Below are 21,002 nucleotides of genomic sequence, written 5' to 3'. Positions count from 1 at the left end.
AGTAGCTTACCCTGATTGCCTGTCTAGAATAGCTGAAGTGAGTTTGTCTGTCTAAACACCTGGCGAACTTCAGAGTCAGGGTCAAGTGAACTGGCGCTCTGTGGAGATAGTTATTTCTCATAGCTCAACAAATCCAGGGGTGCATATCCCTGCTCTTTTCGTATCTTGCACTTGTGATATGCATTCAGTCTATGTTGCAGTTTGTAGTTATGTGTAGAAATGGCCAGGCAGCTTGAAACAAGCTACTTAAACCAGTTTAACTGAATCATCTCAGAAATCCATGCAAGTTTATTTTCTTACATCTCTAACCTTAAACACAAGCTCCCAGGTGGGAAGGAGATAGGGTCTGAGTACCTTCTACTGATGCTGTTCCATTTTGTGAAGAATACTAATTTATTTATTCAGCTAGACAGCAAAGGGAAGTCTAGTGGTCCATGATATGGCAGATCAGGCTTTCACCTTCACCACTGAATTTGAGTCCCTGCTTTGCTGCATAGTTCACTATCTTGTATCCCCCAGCCCACCTGTATGTTCTACAGGTGAGGAATCCAAATGATAAATGAAAATCCTTCTCCCAATATGACATTTAGCCCAAAAAACCTCTGTTTGAGGTGTGGAGATGCCATTCTGTCTGGATTTTAAAGGCCATTTTTCTACCTGGTATTGAATTATTTTCTGTCAATTAAGTACATTGGTCCTAAAGCTCCCTGACTTAGGCTGGCTGTATCTAGACTGCAGTGCCCAAAAGCGCTTCCCAGGCCCCAGAGGCGATTGCTCAGCCTGGCCAGGTGATGAGTGTGCGTGAGGGTGAGAACAGGGAGTGTGCCCTCTCCCAGACACGTGCACGTCCCTTGGAAGAAAAGCTGGCTTTGCGGGCACTGAGGAAGACGTGGCGGGGAATACCCTAGCAGGCCCTGTATCTGCACCACGGGCCTCACCTGCCACCTGTTACAGATGTGGCTCATATTGCTCTAGTTTTTGGGGAGGGGACATTACGCAAGTCTGAATAACATTTTGCTTGGTTGGCAGCAACCAAGTATAGTGATCATCTCTGCAGAATACAGAAAAGACATTGTGGTCTGAAACCATTTTAGTGTGTTTCTATGTCAGGAACATAGCTGCACGATGCAAAAGGAGACAGAATAATATGCAAGGGCTTTGGATAGCCTCCAAACTAAAATGACAGGAAAGGGGTAGAGCAGAGTAAACCAGAATTTGCAGCTGATCTGAAGGTTCCTGTGCTGAGTTGATTATTACTCCCCAGAAACCTGAACAACTGAACATCTCATGCCTTCTGGACACTGGCTAGATACTCTTTGTTTCACACCTGCCTTGTTTTCATGAACCACTTCTGTACTTGGCTCTGTAGCCAATACTGCCCACAGAATTTCAGGCCTTAAACCTCACGCCTGTCTTAGGAGCTTCTTTGATACATGCAGCCTATCCTTCATTACCAAGCCCTTCAGCAGAGGTATTGTTACTGGTATCTATTTTATGAGGCAAAGGTCATGGGGTCCCACTACTGTGCTGGGATCAGCCTAACAGAATGAGGGCAAATAACTGTTTTTCAGGAGGAGGTGAGACAGCAAAGGAAGGGTAACATGCACTTTTTGGAGTCTTGTCAGACTGCTGCCTGGAAAGTCAGGGCTAAAGGTGGTGGTGACCTGCACATAATGCGCCAAATCCTACTGAGTACTCTGAAAAAGAAGATCTGAAAAAAAAATCTTAAATCAAACACTCATAGTCAGTGATTTTTTTAAAATCTCTTTTTGCCTTATTATGAACTGTAATAGAAGGTGATGATATCTTCTCACTGAGGGATTTTGAACCTGAGGCATTTTGCTTGTGAAGTGCTTGGGCAATTAAACCCCTGGAAGAGCCCATGATGACAACAATAAGTCTTTTTCCAGAGCTAGGGTTGAATGTTGTCCAGTAAATGACGTGGTGGGCCACTGCTGAACCACACGGATATGCTGAACCACAAGGATAAAGCTGAACGGCTGCTCTTTCTCTAGGCTTGGCCTATTTGGTGCTCAGAGCAATGTAAGGGTTCTGGGGAAAACATAGGAACTGATGATATAGGTAAAGGGTCTATTATAATTCATTCCTCCAAAGGGCTAAATAATGTTGCTTGTTCAGCTAGCTTGGGGTGGGGGAGCTGATTTTATAGGCTTCATGATCTGTTTTGTTTTGTACTGAATGTGTATGTCTGTGTGCATGTGTGCAGTCCTGTAGGTACATAGTTTTAGCAGGTATAATTTTTATTTTTGCTTGGATAATCAGTTCACATGGTGGAAACTAAGTTAACTAATTTTCATTTTGGGGAACCTCAAAGTGAATATCTCCCTAAAGGTGGATAGTTTGTTCCCTCTATTAATTCTCTGTATAGGCAGTGAAGGAGCTGTAGCTCCAGAGAGTTTCCAAAGCCTTTTGCTATAACACTTTGATTTCCTAGTGAAATCTTTGGTTTTCTCTGACTGTGCTTCTGAACTTAATGCATATTTTGCAGAAGATCCCTAAGCGAATAATACAATGATGTAATGGCCAGAACTGCCAAATTCTGTGGCACGATTTTGTACATGATAGGCTTGAAAGTGTGGTGCAGAGCTGCGTAACAAACACAAATAGAAGTCCCAGAGGGTGGGCGCATCAGAGAAGGCACCGCGCAGCCACCAAACCACTGCCGGCCACCCAGAACTGTGTGGCTAAGCACCTTATTTGCATGCTGAAGATACCACTTAACGCAATACCTTTTTTAAGTTTGCTCAGTTTGCACAGTTCCTGGTACTTTATATTTAAATCCAGTCACTTGAGACTGAAATAATAGATATGCAAAAGCTCAAGATGTTGTGCAAATGGCTATTTAGAGCCACAAAGTGTGGAAGACTATTCATCTATGACAGCCTTTCACTGCCTGCAAAGCACCCCACAAGGTCTTGTGAGATCAAGAACTGATTACAGGCAGGCAGTGAGAGATATGCATGATAAGGTATAAAGTCAGCAATCTTGTATGCATTTTCAGTTTCGGTCAGCACCGGCTGAGGCTATCAGACTTTTCAGCAACATGTTCCTTTAAATCTTTCTATTTTCTATAGTCTGAAGAAGGACCTGTGTTTACAGCCAGTTCACTGTTCATATTGATGAGCAAGTTTGCAGTATATTAGAATTCTTTGAAAGAAACCATAAGCACTAAGGAAGTGGTTGCATGCACAGTTTCAAAATATTTTAACTGCTTGTTAGTTCAAGGAAATCATCGCTGTGTTCTGTTGAACACAAATGTGCATTTCTTTTTTCCTTTGTGTGTTTGCAGCAGCAAGTAGGTGGTGGGACATACGAAGCATCTTGAGTAGGAATGAATTAGCCACTTTGAAAGACAAGAGAGTCTCCCCCAGGATTTTGCTTGGCTTTGGAACCAAACTTTAAACTCAGGAAATTTTCAGGTTTTGGTTAGGATCAAGAAGGAAAAGGTCATAAATTTGTTCGAACAGATTTTTTTTTCTGAGGTTTCCAGATTAACACCGCAAAATCAAGCTCAGAATCTTCTAAAAGCTAAAAAGCTTTTAAGGTGTTTATCAGAGCAAGGATGGAGTGTAAGCTCACACCCTTTAGAGACCTGTCCATCATGAATTCTGATTTTTAAAGGAAGAGGCAAAGAACCAAAATTGCTGCATAAATCATCTGTACAAAGAATCAATATGTGTCCTCATTTTGTTTAACCTAGTGAAGTTGCTGCGAGATTTGCTTTAGTAGAGAAGCGGAATTGTGCATGTCTCAAGAAGAGACTCTTGGCTATTCCAACTATTTGAGGACACTGAATAGCTCAGTGAAACACATTTTGGATGACTACATTTTCAACCCATTTTGCATGAACCAACTGTGTTCCACAGAGCAGCTGTGATAACCTCTGACTAATTGGCTTTTCAGAAGGTTACCTGCTGAGAGCATCTGCCATGACATCCATTCTCCCAGAAATGTTTCATCTCAAAATTGCCTGATGCAGGCTATAGAGCCTAGCATCACAAGCAAGAAGTGAGTTTTCACTTCAGAGTACAAGAGAAAAGATTTGCCTGACTTTGTTGGATGTTCATCAGCTGTCTTGAAGCACTGGCCATAGTTTTCAGACCAGGGTGTCCTCAGCTGAGCTCTAGGTCTGTCATTAGGGTCTTAATAAAAAACTAAGGTATGGGAAGAAAACAATCTTTGGCATAAAATCAGAGTTGGTATGTCTAAACTGTCTTTTGAAGGCCTCCGTACAGTGAGATTTGCTGTTGAACCAGACAGCAAATGTGCAAGTGAGCCAGGATCCCGCATACCCGAGCACTTGCAATGGCTTAATATGGCTTTTTCGCAGCGTCATGCACAGCGTGCAGTGCCTAAGCAGGCTGTGCACAAGCAGTTTGCCAGCTGCCTCCTCAAAGCCCTTGTGTGAACCTGGGACCACTGAGAGCGAGCACTGGAGAGACACATAAATAATGCCTAGAAGTTTATTGTGCATAAAGTCACTTTCCTGCATATCTTATACAGGAATATTTATCCAGTAGCATATTTATGGTGATGGTATCGACTGTTATTAAAGCTGTATCCAGGTGGATTAAGAGTACTCGCTTATGGGAGCAAATGGTCCAGAAAAAAGTGTTTTTAAAAAAGTAACCCTGAGTTGACATTTACAAAAATAACAGTTCACGTGTCGGCTGCTGTTTGGTGTAAAGACTCTCCTCCTGGAGTCTTGTGATGATACATCTATATCACTGTTCATTTGGTTAAAAAAGCTTCTTGTTTTATGGCTGGGGGTGAAAATGAAAAATACGTCCTTATTGTATCCTTAAAAAATTGAAGTGGAAGGAAAACAACATTTATTTTTAATTACATGATTTTTCAGTCATTATAATTATTTTACAGACTTCATTAATGAACGCTGAACACTTGGGAATAGTTACCGTGTCTGAAGCTCTAGGTGTTGTGCTGGTAGATCCACCTTTGCTGTCAGCCTACTCCAAAGCTAAAATCTTGCCTTCCTGCTTGGCAAGCAAATTCAAAAATCAAAAGCAAGGAGAGACTTCCTCCCTTTTCCCCCTGTAGTTTTCTACTGTATTGGCACCACATTTGACAAACAACATTAAATAACCTTCAAGAGTGTATCAGCTACCAGGGCTTAGTAAGGAGGGGAAAATCAGGCAAGCCAGACCAAGACGTGATCAGTTTGGAATTCAAACAAAATTGGGCGTCTTATCAAAAATCGTCCATGACTGTTAGCTCTCCTGGCTGCTAGGTGTTGCATTCAATCCATTGATTAATGTGTCACTGCTTAGCATCATTTTAATAGAGGCTGCGGGGCTGTGACACTTGTGTGAAGGCAGCGAGTTGTGTCCATGTGGCCCTGCTGGCTGACTTGTGCCGAGCGGAGGGGGCTGCAGTGGAGACTGAGCTCCCTGGCTGGTGCTGCTCTGCCATCTCTTCTGGCCCGGCTCCAGTGAGCTACAACTGTGCAAACAGTTGGAGGCAACCTTTGATCTCTAGCGGTGTTGACTCTGCTTATCAGTGGCCTCTAAGGTAATAAGGATGTGCAGCAACAGCCACGTTTACCTGGGGGAGATGAGATGCAGATTCCTCCGGCTGCACCCAGAAGAGCAGTCAGGTGATTTTATGATAGGGCGAACCAAGCACAGGCATGGCATCAGGGTAGTCTGACCCCGCCGGGGCGAATCATCACAGCGGGGACCTGTGGAAACCCTCTTTCCTCCTTTGGTCACCATGATTGACCAGGATCCACAGCTCCCCAGAACAGATATTTTGTTTTTAAATTAACTTCCATAAGGCCTCACAGAGACACGTCATGCTTTCACACCTCAGTGATTATAATTCAGCAGATAATAAAGAAAAGGGTGAATCTACAAATTGTCTGGCAACCATTTCCTTTTATCGTCAAATGAGATTCTCCAGAGCTAGCAATATGCCTAATTATTAAGCAGCAGGATGCAACAGGTCTAATAAGCTGCAGAATACTGGAATGCCTCAAGTGACATGAGAGGCATAGAGAGAGATACCTGTGGCCTTGCTGTCACAGGAAAAATGCTAGTAAATATAGCTGAATGCAGTTTCTCACCAGGCTCAGTGGAAGAGTTGGTATGTGGAGGTTGGAAATAGACATTGTCATAACAATCCCCTGTTTGAAATCTCTTGACCTTAGAAATATAGTATGAAGTTAGATCTGGTGGTTAGTCCTAGCAAAAGTAAGAAAATCATGTTTTCTTTGTCAGGATCCCACAACTATGGAAATTCGACAAATAGATAATATAACTAGGTTGAGCTCAGTTAACGTGTTTCTAAAGTAAATGAAAAATATGTCCCTTTCTCAGTTAGGAAAAAAAATCACACACTATTGGTACTCAAAAACAGAGTGTGTCTTTGGCTTTGAAACGATTGGTGTCTTTCTACAGCAGCTCTCTGAAATGTCAGCTGAGATTAGATCTGTGTGCTGTTGTGCTGGTAAGCAGACAAACCCCTTGCAAAAAGCAGTCTTTGTTCCAAAAAGCTTACAATCTAAGGCAGTATTTTCAAAAGCAACAGCTCATTTGTGATACCTTTTAAAAGACTGCATTTTCAGAAAAGTGTTAGGTACATATTATTAGAAAACGAGGGTCCTTAGAAGAGTCTCCAGCTGGGCACCAAAACTGTAGGTAGCCAGGAAGAGTAAGTGCTTCTAAAATCCTGGCCTCAAGAGACAAGGTGATGAGAGCAGAAATGTGTTACATTGCAAGTAAATCCTCAGTTTGCTGGCTCTAAATTCGGAGCTTATCAGAATTATTTTTTCTCCTTGGTTGATGTCACTGGTTGCCTCCAGCCTGGCTCCGTTAGGTTGCCTGCGTGGCAGAAATGGTTGCACTGACATTGCGGCGGGTGGACCAGGCTCGGGTTTGAATTGATCTCCATCTCTCCTTGTTCCTGAGTTTCTCCGTCCGAAAGGCCAGCTGGCTCGCTTCAAACCAAAGCAAGAAGCCAAGGCAACGGTTTAGGCAAGGAGCATGGCTGGTGAGTTGCAGCACAAGTGTAATCTTGAGGCCTATTCTAATATCATTAGCCAATTTACCCATTTAATTTTAGTCTTGCAACTCTGCAGCTACACAAGATATTTTACATTGCTTGCGAGAGCTTTTCAGATTACCCTTTCCTTGCGGCAGATGGGCTATTTAATCTGAAAAAAAAAGCTCTACTCCTTTGCGAGACAGGCCCATCGCCGCTGCAAAGATGTGAGACAACCTCCAGTTCACCTTGAATTAGGAGGCTAGGTACCAGTGTGCCTCTCCCCCAAGTTAAAACCTTCCCCCTCCTTGAATTTTCCCTTTGTCTTTGTATCTGTCTTTGTGAAAAGAAACCTCTGGTTTCTTTTCTGGCCCAGGGTATATGATCAGTTGTCTGTCTGGGCCAGATGCAGGGGCCTGGCTCACAAACTTCCTGTCAGTTCTTTCAAGAGAAAAAACATTTCCTGGGTCCCAAATGTGCAGTTTTCTCAAGACACTATTGACATGGGTATATCATGTAGCATACGATTGTAGACGGTAATGGGATCATCACACTAGAGACCTCCAGAATGAAAGCGATGCACTTGCAAAAACAAAAATGAAAAGTAGCACTGTAATCAGATGAATGTGCCCACATAGGGAAGGAAATAACTAGGGAGACTGACATTCGTTGTTCCTGTGTTTCATAGGCCATATTTAGACTGAGGAATAAAGTGCTCAAGGCAAAGCTTTTTTTTTTTTTTAATCTCACTCAGCACTTTTCCAGAACCTGCTGGTTTAACATCCCATTGTCTCCCTGCCCGGTTAGACCTGCACTGACATAGGTGCAAGGGACTGGGACTGCGAGAGGCAAATATGGGCAGACTGACAGGCTGGTGGAGCACCTCCAGAGAGGAGCTCACCAGGTGTGATTTTTGGAGGGGTGAAAAGCACAAAGCCACTGCAAGCCTTGGCAGCCTCCGAATGCCATTAGCGTCACCATTTGTACTTTTGCCCAAAGAAACCAAAGGTCCAACTCTTTTTGCATGTACACACGTCTGTTCATGCGAAAGGAAGGACATAGCTGGAAAGGGTGCCAAACACACCTCAGTGACTTCTGCCCCAGCTCTGCCCGTCAGAGATGGGGGGGTCCTTCACTTGCCATGGTATGGCAATACACAACGACTGTAAAACAGATACGGTCTAGTAAAACTGGTGATGTTGAGGGTTCTGGGAGAAAACAAAGCTGTGTCCAAACGCAGCCTTTTGAAACAGCACAGTGAACTTTTCTCTTTGCGTGGCTCCCTGTCTCCGGGGACTAGTGTAAGCCAGCAAAGAGTGGTTTGTAAGAGGTTTAGTGGCTAAACACTGAATAAATGAATGAATCCGTTGCCATGTGAGTAGTCTTGCACAGGCGCTCATCCCTTGTTCAGAAAGGCAGAACAAATCCCTATCAGAAATCATATCATCATAAACTAATTTAGGTTGGGAGGGCCCCCCATGGAGATCATTTAGCTCAATTCTTCTCAAAGCAGGGCCAAGGTATGTTGTTCAGGGCCTTGCTTCATGGAGTTGTGAGTATCTCCATAGATGGAGATTGTACACCCTCTGCAGGTACCAGGTCTCGAGGTAGGAGACTACCTCCCTAGGACTAATTTTTTCCTTGTATTTAACTGGAATATCCCATGTTGCAACTTGTATCCGTTACCTCTTGTCCTTTGACTACGCACCTCCAATAAGAGTTCTGGTAGAGGAGAGGAGAAACTACTTGAAACCTCCTCTACGATGTGAGCACCTTACAGCTATGCAAGAGCTTTCAGGCAAGGAATAGCAGTATCAGTGCAACAAAAAATGAGAGTACTTTACTGCTTTTGACAGGGATAGGGAAACCCCCTAGATATGTTATGATGTCTGAAGCAGGGAAGGAAATGGGTGAGCTGCATTGACGTCTCCTGCTCCACATGGGCCAACTCTTGCTGTGTTGGCCAGCAGAAATGGAAGGGAATATCAGTCCCTACTTTGGGATTTGGATGAGTCTTGCAGCAGTGCATGCAAGCCCAACCAAAGAGAAGAGCCTGCTTTCTGGTACTCAGACTACAGGAAGAGTAAGCACTGGTTTAAGGACAGGCAATAAATTCAAGTAGGATTTGTTAAATTATATAAATCACTGCCAGTCTGCACTTTCTATTTATCTAAGGAATTGATTAAGTGCTAAATTTTTTGATTGATGACTAAAGCTGATTAAAGTACCTAGGTCACAAGATATATTTCTAGGAGTAGTTTGTCTTTTACAGTAGGAGTACATTTACTCAGCACAAACCTGACTTTTTTATTTTAGTTGAACTATATTGTAATTCTTCTGCTCTGTTTTATACTTACTGTATGGTTTTGGTGTTGTGTTTTGTTTCTTGCAGCCCCAGCAGAGAGTTCTCCATAAACGTTTCCAGCCTCTAAAGCTGCTGTCCTGCCACTTTATATGAAAGTGAACTTTTCTTCATGAGAAAAACCATAATAAATGGCACTGCCAGAAGGTGACCATGGAGGGTTGAAGTAAAATCATCCTGCTCAAGATGATGCATCCTGGGAAGACCTGGTTTGCAGTGGATTAAAAATGTGGTGCATAATATCCAGTGCAAGTTTGTCTGAAATGGTCATTGACAGACCTTTAGCTGGAAAATTTCTTCCGGTTTTCATCACTGTGCATAACTTTGAGTTCCCTTTAGGGGACTGTCTGTGCCCTTCACTAGAAGTCCTGTTTTAGCATGGCAACTACTGGATTCTTTTATTATGTATGCAGATGGCATGATGTTTTAGGAAAAACTTACAGCAATTCTCCAATCTCAGTGGATATGTTCACAATATGTTACACGCCTGATAGGAATGTAAACATGTCTTGTATATGTTAGTTTTGCAGTCTAATGGTATTCTGTTGAATAATATCAGCACTTCATATGTGCTTTCTGCACAGAAGAACTAGCACAGTCCATATATTGATAAAACTTTTTTTTAATATAGAGGATATGTTTCAGTATTTGTGCTGAAACTGCATCCAAACTGAAGTCCACTCCTTGCATACGTTCACTAATTCGCAGTAGATTGTGTAGATAGATTTGCACGTGGCAAAGTGTGACTTACTTTATTGAGACTTACAGAACAGCTGTCACAGAGGTAGCCAAGAACAAGGTAAGCTGAATGAGCTGTAGGACACTGCTCACCCTCTCATCCGCCAAAAATCAAAGGTTCTCATTTCCAGGGTGCCAATGCAGTTTTCTTACTCAATGAGGGAGAAGAAAGGGAGAGAGCCTCAGATAATGTATTTGACCCTGGGTTTGGTCTGCAGAAAAAAAACAGAATAAACTGGAAGAATTCAGGTTTTTTATGCTGGTTACTATTTATGTTTTGGCCAGGATTGGGGAATTGTAGTCCAAATCAGAACTCTCTGAATCGGGTAAAGTGTATGACTGTATACTTCTAAGGGGCAAGACTATCTCTCTGGAGAGGGCAGACTTCATTAACTTTTTTCCACTTTCTACCCAAAAACAGCATTTTGGTAGGAACTAGGAATAAGCAAATGGTTCTAATAAGCCTTTCAATATACTGTAGCAGGCTCAAGACTGTTGCATTCAACCTGACCGTTGTTTTTTGTTCAGTCTCTGGCTGGCCTCATCACTGGCTGTATCACAGCTGGCTGTGGTACCGTTTTATCCATGGAGACTTAGTGGAACTAGTGTCTGTCCCTCATATCAGGACCTTCTTGACACACTCTTTCTATTGAACTGATGTTATCAGCATGCTGAGGGGACTTAACTGTTTGTTCCTTTTCTCTTTAAAATTAAAAGTAGCTTTTTGGATATTTAAACGCCATCATTCTCTCCAACCAGATGGACAGGTACTACAGAGCTGCTGTTAGTGTAACCGTGAGTGAGACACCATACTGGTGTGAAGATGCTGGTATGTGATGGAGAGAAGGTGCAAGTATGTCAAATCAAAGGAATATTTTAGAGCAGGATACTGCTTTAAAACTATTGTACAGTTCATTGCTAGGGAATGGTTAGGGGTTATTTTTTTCAGCTGGGTATGGGCTTACATTGCAGCTCTCCTCTCATCTCAGATTCAGCATGTTGGATACTTCTATGCTGTTCAATGCAGAAACAAATTATTTTTATTGATGGCCAAGATTTTCAGAAGTGGCTAGTGAGTTCTGATAGTTTGGGTCTTTCCATGGGTTTTCAAATGGGGCTCCCAAACATTTTGAGGCAGCAAGCATGTATATTCTATTTCTGAAAATTCTGGTCCCTGATTTTAAATTAACTGGTTTAAAAAAATCTCCTTAAAGCATAAGAATCTTTGCAAGCTGCAACATATGCATTTTTTAGGACTTTTCTTAGCATTGCAAGTTGGAATCTGATACTTATTAAATGAACTGGCCATGTGCATTGCTGAATTCCATTCTAAGCTTCAGTAAATTTTATAGTTCTTTCTGTTACAGATTTTAAAAATGTAACAGAATGGCAACTGACATCAATGTCATATTGGTACAGCAATTTAACAGAAAGTTTGATAACAATTATTTTAGAAAGGAGACTGCTATACTTCTGCGGTAGGGATTCTATTATTTTACTACCTAATGAAAAATTCTAGAACAATTTGAATGATAAAAGAAGAGTTTATTGGAGAGTGTTGTCCTAAATGGGTGTAAGAGAAACCGCTGGGTTAGTGGAAGAGCCACTAGAAGCATTTTTGTGTCAATGTTAGTTTTGAACATCTTCTAGTATATGGGCATGAATTTAGATGTGTGAACTTCTCCTGTTAAAACAGTCTGTTTTAAAAGCTTCCCAGGATTTTAGCTATGGTAATCTAGAAAAGCAGTGTTATAGGCCCTGAGAAATGTGAAAATAAAGTCCAGATCCTTGTCTAGCCAAGTGTGGTGAGAATTCTGCTGTAGGTTTCTATCAGACCAATCTTGTTTGAAGCTGTTGTAGGCCTCCAGCCTCCAGACAGCCTACGCATGTGAATGACTTAAAGCATAAGCAAAAATCATTCCACTGAGCCCAGTGACACTACTCACATGTGTACCTGTTTGCAGGAGCCATACTGAAATAACTGTACTTTCAGCTTGTATTTATTCATCGTGTTTGGTTTTTTTAATCACTGTCATTCTCCCAAAGTAGGCCGTGCTTCCTCAGGGATATTTATGAAATTGTTCTCCATCTATTGAGCAACTATCTGGATTCCAGCATATTCTTCTGAAAACTTTGTAATATAAATAAACATGCGGGGGAGATTTTTTTGTTATTGTGAATGGGGGCAGGACTGTGTTCTCGGAAAGGCTATTGAGTGCAGACAATCAAGTCTACTGCATTTTTTATGCTGAACACCTTATTAATAGCAGACACATCCGCTTTTGCCTGGGTCGCAAGAACAGTTCTATGGCAAGAATGCTTTATCTCTAGTCAATAAATCATTTATGTCGAGAGTGCCAAAGACCAAGTCAACATGAAAGGGAATGAATAAGTTATTCCAGCAAAGGAAGTGAATTTAAATATGCTCAGAGCCATTAGTTCTGTGCAAAAGAGTAGAAGACTAATGCTATTTTAATAAAACAGCAATTATCAGCCTTGTAGAGGTAGATATATTCGCAAAGGCCAGTACTACCATTACATTGAACACTAGTTGTCATCTCTGAAATACAGGTAAAGCAAAATAGCGTCGCGGTCGAGATGCCATTCTCAGTGTGCAGCCCTGCATCCTCCCTCCTGTGAGTGGGCCCTCTCCTGCCACTGCCACTCGCCTGGTTTCTTTGTATGGAGAAAGGTTGCACGGTCTGGCACTGCTATGAAACATGGACAAACTCAGCTGTCCGAAGTGCTCCAAATTGCATGGAGTCTAACACGAGAGAGCTGAAGGGATTGCTAGCCCCGGAAAATATACTAATATATGGCAGCTGAAAACATCCTTTGCACTATTTTATTCTTTGGGGTTTTTTGTTCCCCCCCCCCCCCCCATCTGTAGGGTTTTCTCTGCCTGGAGCCCCTTGATTTATTCTGTTAAGGACAATAAAGCCTTCCTGGAGGGGAGTTTGCTAAGCTCTGCTGGCTCTTTGGTTTCACCCGTCTGTCTGCATGCAGAGCTCCAGCAGTGGGTTCAGTCCTTGCTGCCTCTTTCCTGGATTGTTGTTACTTGACAACTAGACTGAAAGCAGCTGCAGTGCCATTAAGGAAATCCAAACCATTAAAAATGACAAAATTCTTTTTTTGTTTAGTTCATAATTTTTGGAAAACCCTAGGCCAGACCCCCAGCAGATGTAAATTGGTACTGATCCATCAAAGTCCCTGGAGGTTTGTGGATTGATGCCAGACATGGAGCCAGTCCTGGGGTGACTTTTTTGTTAAAACTTCCCCCACCTAAGCTAAGCTCCCCCACCCCCCCACGAAGCCACAAGATCTCAATTATTCAAAACTATCTCAGGCACTCAGGCAAGCAAAGTAAAATCCTGCATTTTTCACCTCAGACCTTTTTTAACAAATAATGTCTTTGCAATCAGAGTCTCCTTGAAAGCCCCTGCTACAACACTGTGGTATAATTGACCCTAGTATATATAGAATGTGGTCAATAAGATTTTAATTTAAAAGAAGAGGTCCTCTGGTATAATTAAATTTGATGGAGGAAAAGCACTGCCGACATTACCTGCAACTTCCTACAGTACAATTCAGGAAAGCTAGCTGGAATGCAAAAAAAAACAAAACAAAACAAAAGGAAAAAACACTAACATAACATATAGGTAATTAGGCAGCAGTTAAGAAAAATAGACATTTGATGAGGGAAGCCAAAGAAATGTATGGAAATTCAGTGGCCAGTAAGTTATGGCTAATAATTTTTTAAATACATCCTAATAAATGCAGTCCTAGCAGAGCTAAATCTGATGTTAGACAGGCACAACACAATAGTTAGTCATAGTGCATGAAAAAGAGGGGTAATCAACAAATATTCTTGTTTTGTATTTGAAACCAGTAGCATGAGGGAGTCAGATTGCACATTAAAATGTAATTCGTCCTAGTCCATTGGTAATTATGGGTAATATTAAACAGCAACTATCCAAACATTTTTTTTTCATTTGCAAAGCCAGATAACTTGAGTCCAAGAGTGTAGGCAAACTTGCCTAGGATTTCTCAGAACTGGGAAGCACAAAAGAAGCTTCAAATGAAAAAAAAAGCCAAAAATTGAAAAGAATGAGTGACCTGACTCAGAAAACTGTAGGCTCATTAGCTTCCTATCAGTCTTAGGCAAAATCGTGGAAAGGTTGATATGACAGAATCATTAAAGCAATTAAAAATTGATAGAACCCTCCAAATGATTTTTATAGAAATATGTTATGTCAAAAAACTTGCTATCAATTTTTTTGGATATCAAAGGCTTGTTGATATCTGATATGATAGCAGAAACTCTGCTGACATACTGTACTTAGTCTTGTATTGATCTTTTCATCCTGATAGATAGAGCAGAAAATAGCACTATGCAAAATCAGTAGAGCTCATACTTAAGTAGTTTAAAACTGATTACATGATATATCACAACAAATAGCTGTAATTACGAAATTATCACCAGTGAGTATATTTCTAATGAGCTCCTCCCAAGGTATGTTCTATTTTCAATATTCCTCCCAGGGTAATACAAACGTATTGTTGGCAACGTCTACAGATGACAAAAATTGGTGTTTGGTAAATAATGATGCAGAGCTGGTCAGCTGTACACTAAGCTAGAGTATTACAAATTCAGAAATCCAAGAGAGAAGAACACAAGTTGCACTTAGAGGATTGGGGAAGATGTCTAGCATATGGTGACTACTAAGGTCTGTGGTTCTGATAAATAAGCCATGCGTCATCAACTCCGATGATGCTCTTGCCAGCTGTAATCTTCAAGGAGGCCAGGAAGCAGCAATTGGGAAGAGATTTAATATGCAGCAGTGGTGACACTGTTACAGTGCCCATGTGTGCAGATTAGGTGCCTATGTTTTGGAAAGGATCCTGAGAAACTGAGGAGGCCATTTTTTCAAGAGCTACCAGGTCATTCAAGGGCAGGAAAAGAGTTGATATTCTAGTGCCAGACTAGTGAAGCTCAAGCTGTTAATTTATCAGAGAATTTGAAGAGGTGACTTGATCTCAGTCTGTAGTTGCAATCTTCTACCTGCACAGCGAAGAGGTATCTGCAAGCAGGTCGCTCTTTTATTTAGAAGAAAAGGGAATGATGAGCTCTGCTGGTTGGAAACAGATTTCAGCCTAGAAATTCCATGCAAATGTTCAACAGGGAGGATGACTACCCATGGAGACAACCTAAGTCGCTAACCTCTACCTCGAACAGAGATTTGGGCTTGTTGCAGCAATGACTGGATGAGATTATTAGGTATGTGCTGGGCAAGAGAATAGAGTAGATCATCAGAAGTAAAGTTCTGGAATTAAAATCTCTTAAAGTTTCCAATATTACAGGAAGGAAGGCCAACCTATATCCATTTTTTCACACACAATTGTCTTAATTTAAATGGGAGAGCACATATTAACAGAACTGTACCTGCAGGCATTTGCTACAAACTTGAGTAGGTCTGCTCACAGTTGCAGGGTTGTTCACAGTTGCATGTGATTGAAGGGAACAGAACTGGACAAGGAGCGACAACAAAAAACCTTGGACATACAGAGTAAGTCTGTTGTCTTCCAGAACAGCTTGGGACAAAATCATGCACTCAGAGGATTAGCTCAAATAAGAGTTTAGTCTGAACAAGGAATAAGAACTCTGGATTTGCCTCTTAATTAAGGAGGAAGCATTTTGCAGGCAAGAAACAGGATTTCCCTGTGTTTCCCTGTGTGTGTGAGAAACTGCGGTGCTGCTTGAGAATTACGTTCTCTTGCTTTGCAGCTGAACAAGGTACACAAGCTCCTTGCTTCAAAGACAGCAAAATGTTCCTGCTCGCATGATGAGCCCCACTGGAGCTGGCTAATAAAGCCCTAGAAGGGAATGACTTCAGTGGGACTGCCCAGAGCAATAAGCGCTGTTCCCAGCCATGAGTTTTTGCCAGGTTGGGCCCTATTAGAGTTGGCCGTTTTGAATGTTGTACTTCAGAAATAAGCAGAGGAGGGCTCAGTTTCTCATGCAGGCTTCACAAGGCTATGGTTGATAGGTGCAAGGCAAGAACGAACCACCTTTCATGGTTCATCACTGTGCTGTGGAAAGCAGAAAACAAAATAGGATGTATGTTTTAAAGAGTGAACAGTACACTCAGGCAAGAGAAACCATAAAAGCAATACTTAGTGCAAATTGGTACTGAATCAATATCCAAAAGCTGAAAAAAGAAGGGAGCTAGCTACAAACATAGCTAAAAAAAATAAAGATTTTCTTGAATTCTTGTTCTAAGCCAGTGTGAAATCCCAAGAAAGTGAGTCTGGCTGAGATTTATTGTTTAAAGAACATTGGTACATACCAGATGCCTGTCAAATGAATTATGTGTAGTCACTAGCTTATGTTCATGACAGCTTACAAGTAGCCTCCCTATTCTGAAACCTTTTGCAGCCATGAAGGAGTGCTGGCCTTGAAGGCATGCCTCTGGTCATGGGGGTGGCCAGAGAAAGCAGCTGATCTTGGTGATAACTGTATAATGGCTGCTTCTTCCATAAAAGTAGGATTTCAAGCATTATTGTAACAGATCCAGGCTTAGTCTGAGCATGAGATGAAAAGCTTCTTTCTGATTTTAATTTCAAATATATCTAAATACTTTTTTTCAGAAAAAATATCTTCTGTAGTTATTGTTACATCTCTAATCATATTACTTCTATTAAGCACTTGCCTTGAATTCGTCTATTTAATATCATAAGTCACCAAATTAAAGTCATACCTTTTTTTTTTCTTAAACAGAGAGATCAATATTGCAGCAAAACTGCATGTAAGCAATAAAAAACTGTGCAGAGAGAAAATCAATCTGCCCCATCAGATGCTATGGAGATTTATTTGTTTGTTTGTTTTGTTTTTTTGAGAGCATCTAGACAGATGTTTTCCCTACTGAGCCAGGTTCTTGTCTCAAGACTAGTCCAAATAGTGAAATGTTTGGAGTCCTCTTACCCCTTCATCTTCATTTCTTGTAGGCAAGAGGCTCTTTCTCTGTATTTTTCTTCTGAGAAAAGTAGAAAAGAGATTAAGAGGCTTCCACTGCAGTGGAGAAACCACAGAAGTATATTATCTTCAAAACTATGCGAAACATCTCAGCGTGAGACATATATCTCATCCTTTTCCCAGTAAGTTCAACTCCACAGGCCAAGATAAACGAAAGCTCTGGACCATGCTGAGCTAAGGTGCAAGCAAAGACCTGAGTCCCGTGAGATGCTGACGGCTCTGCTGCACGCGTTGCAGGAGACAAGGGCGAGTTATCTTGCATCCTCAGACTTTGCATTTCAGGGCACCTGATTGACAGAGGCTGTTGAAGGCATGACGCAGACATGCTCAGGGCCGTCAGGAGCTGCACCGCTTCCCAGTGTTTGGTTACTGCTGTCTCTTGGGCTTCTCCCAAAGTAAAGGTGAACTGCATGGGGTGATGATCTGAGAATGTGAATGACTGGCATTTCCCCAAAGATGATTACATAATCTGGGAAGATTCCCTTATTCTACGTTAAGCTACTAAAGTAATTGGCGTGTATAACTGGCATACTTTAACTTTTTCACAGTTATTGCAGAATCTGAAAATGGCAGACCAGTACCAGCAACTTCCACGTGCCCAGCCGACTCCCACTGCGCTATCAGTACAGGGAATGGTGTTGATTTTGGACCTGCTTTGCTTTGTCTTCAATATCTTTTAGAGACCTGTAGCTTCAGGGACCCATAGTAAAAAACTGGCTCACAGTTATTATCGCTTTTTCATAAATAAGTATGGATACAGCCATCTTCAAGGAAACGATTAGAGAGTATACCCGTCTGACTATATGATCAGTCTTAAGCCAGCAAAGAGGCCTCTAAATATGGGTTCTTCCATCCTTAGGAGCCAGATTTAAGCTTGATTGAACCTGACCTTCAGAAAAGCAGATAATTTACAGCTGGAATTTAAGCCACATCTGACTTCTCTCCAAAGGTTGCCCCAAATTAATGGCCCATGCACAGAATTAGACTACAGACTGCACTTAAGATTGTCGACACCAGCAGTTGTACATATACACGAATTACAGGAACAGAAAGGTAGATTAGGATTAGGTTCCCTGGAAAATCTGGTTGTCTGATTCAAGACAACTGTTAAGGAGCCTGATGCAGAAATTAGGGAGAGCGATTCCCTGGCCTGCAGTATGCAGAAGGCCACGTGATATGATCAGAAAGGTCTCTTGTATGTTCAGAAATTGTGACTAATATTGCTTCCTTTGGTTCAGTTCTGGTCTGCATTACTGAGGAAATCATCTAAGTCTGTAATCTCCTTTTAATGTTAACTTGGTTGAAAATCTGGGAAAATGCTAGCACTCGAATAGTTAAAAAGTGATTCACTGTTGTTCCCAGTGTATTTGTTACTGAACTTTTTCAAGACAGAGCCAAATGAGGTGGCGTAACAAAAAAGTGTGCCTTTTTGTTTGATGTGCACTGTATTTCCCCAGGCATCCAAGGTGTTCATCTGCACAGCAGTTCTTTTTTCCCAAAATACAGAAATTATCATGCAATCTAATTTTCTGTGTACTAAGTGGCCATCACTGTTGATTGCACCCTACAGTTTTTATAGTTACTCTTTAATTCCTTCTGTTTTCAAAAATCAACAAAAAATAAAACCAGGGTGGGAGGGAGGAATTCTTTTAAACAATGAGATAAAAATCAATATCAAGTTTTTGGTATCTTTGGGCATGATCTCTGGAAGCTTTGGATATCTGCTTTATCATTTTGTATATTTGACAATTTTGTACTCTGCATTGTTTGACTTCATTTGTGCATGGCGATGTATTAAAACATGGAATTTTTATTATACAGTAAAAGTATTTTGTCTGATTTAAACAAGGATGGGCCTTGATCCATTGCATGAACATGTGGAAAAAAATGAGGAGAACAGAACTGCATTGATGAAAACTATCAGCTTAACCTGATTGAAAGAAAATGGAAAAATAATATGCCCCTGACAAAAATCAGTTTCAAACATGGATTTTTTTCATTTGGATCACATAAACACACGCGCATACCTGCATGGTATGTGGGACCAGCCACCAGTCGGGTGAGCAGCTTGCATGGCCATGTTGCTAGGGCCATGGCAAGTGCCGGCCTGAACTGGGCATACGGTAGGGGGTAAATTTGTCTAAGAAGAAAACTCAGTGCACGTTTTTGCAAGCAACTGTCTCCCCCTTGACATCCCCAGCACATTCTCGTACTGCATGTCAGACTCATTCAGAGGCTTTTTATCCATCTTTTCCCCTGGGCTGCCCGTTCCCGCCTTGGCTGTGGTACTTCGGGTCTGGTAAGCGGTTTGCTGCGTGTCGGTACAGGTAGCCCTAGGTGTAATAGAAGGTGTCGACCTGAGCACAGGACTCTGCTTTGCTCTGAAATATTTGGATGTAAAACCAGAGTGACTCCACTGACTTTGCTAGAATTACTCAGAATTTAGTGCAGCGCAACTGAAAGCAGACTCTACAAAATATAATGAAGTATTCTTTTTCATTGCCTTTATTTTTCAAGAGTTAGGGAATGCCCTTGTAGGCATTCAAGCATCTTCTAAGTGGACTAAACTAGAAAACCAGCAGGTGCTAGGGTGTTTATGGTGCATGTCATTTCAACCCCTCATTCCCCTGGCTCAGCATTTATGACATGATAGTAATTTAAAAGTCAATGGATAAGATAGTTTTCAGAAACACTAATGCTGAAAACCTAGCATGATACTACCTTCTCCTGTATATGCGTTTTTTTCTTTTCAGTCATAATTCTGAATGTTCTTGCATTTGTAAGGTAGAGACTGATGACATGTTTTGGTCAAACACAAAATACTGGGCTTAATATAAAATAATAGAACAAAACGATATAGTGTGCAGCATAACTGACAGAAAGCCAAAGTAAATTGTCATCTAAAAAATCATAAATCATGTTTTTTATTGTAACATTTCCTGACTGGGCTGCAATTTGCTAAATTCTGCTTACACATTTAAAAAAAAGGTTTCTACTCCATAAACTTTGTTAGTGAGAAGAATCTGTTAGCAGAAAAAGGTCTGTTGTGGTAGGAATCTGTGCATGTTTGCATCTCAGGCCAAAGGAAATTAAAGCAACCATTAAAAGTAAAGAAAGCAGTTTCTATGTCACTTATTCTCTTCACCATAGTGGTCTCCATAAGGTTAAAGAAGCACTATATTATTACTGCTATGAATGCTGCATGCTTAGATTATTTCCATTATAAATATGTCACCTAAATCAGATCTGCTTTATAATGAAACAGCAGCTACCATGATAATGAAATACTCCTCCCTGGAGACATAGAAAGTAGCCACTAATGCTTTGGAACAAAGAATTTCCTTGTTAGCTCCTACAGGTTTTGTGTTACAAATCTCACCAATGAGATTCTAGCTTCCCAGCTGTCAGTTTATTATTCATAAGTGGTTGTTCAATTTGGTGAGTTGGTTGTTTTTCTTTCAGTGACCAATTAGTCCTTGATGCAACTTGCATGATCTTATATTATATCCATACAAGTCCCTCATGTTCATCAGTGCTTGCCTTACCCCGTAGCAACTATTCCAGGTTCTAGGCCCAGGTCACGCTGCTTAGATGTTTGGACACCAACTCAATGTCCTCATCTGAGACCTTATTAGCTGAAGAGATCTGTGCTAAATTCGAATGAAGTCTTGTGATGTGTGCAAATGTCCTTTTTCAGTGAATAAGGTACAAATCTGGAAAACATAAGTGATATTCCCAACTCTACCATTGACAGGCTGTGTATCAAATGAGTTCCCTCACTTCATCTCCTCATGTTTCTTATTTGTAAAATGGGAACTGTATTTACCTATCGTGATTAAACCTTGAAAC

The 21,002-nt window shown here is 41.2% G+C and overlaps 1 protein-coding gene across 5 annotated transcripts in view; it reads left to right on the top strand.

Moving 5' to 3' along the window:
* The window catches only part of SAMD12 (sterile alpha motif domain containing 12), a 182,455-nt gene extending 163,486 nt beyond the window's left edge, over nt 1–18,969 (top strand). For all 5 annotated transcript variants that reach the window (XR_011139306.1, XR_011139305.1, XM_068933160.1 and 2 more), the window contains one exon: nt 9,413–18,969. Coding sequence is in view for 3 of the 5 variants with exons in the window: in XM_068933160.1 (XP_068789261.1) it covers nt 9,413–9,435 (23 nt within the window). In the remaining 2 variants the exon portion in view is untranslated. The remainder of the gene's footprint in view (nt 1–9,412) is intronic.
* Nucleotides 18,970–21,002: the final 2,033 nt, after the last annotated feature.

The sequence above is a fragment of the Struthio camelus genome, chromosome 2 (assembly GCF_040807025.1).
Source record: "Struthio camelus isolate bStrCam1 chromosome 2, bStrCam1.hap1, whole genome shotgun sequence".
Classification (NCBI taxonomy): domain Eukaryota; kingdom Metazoa; phylum Chordata; class Aves; order Struthioniformes; family Struthionidae; genus Struthio; species Struthio camelus.
This window is presented reverse-complemented; position numbering and strand designations above follow the sequence as displayed.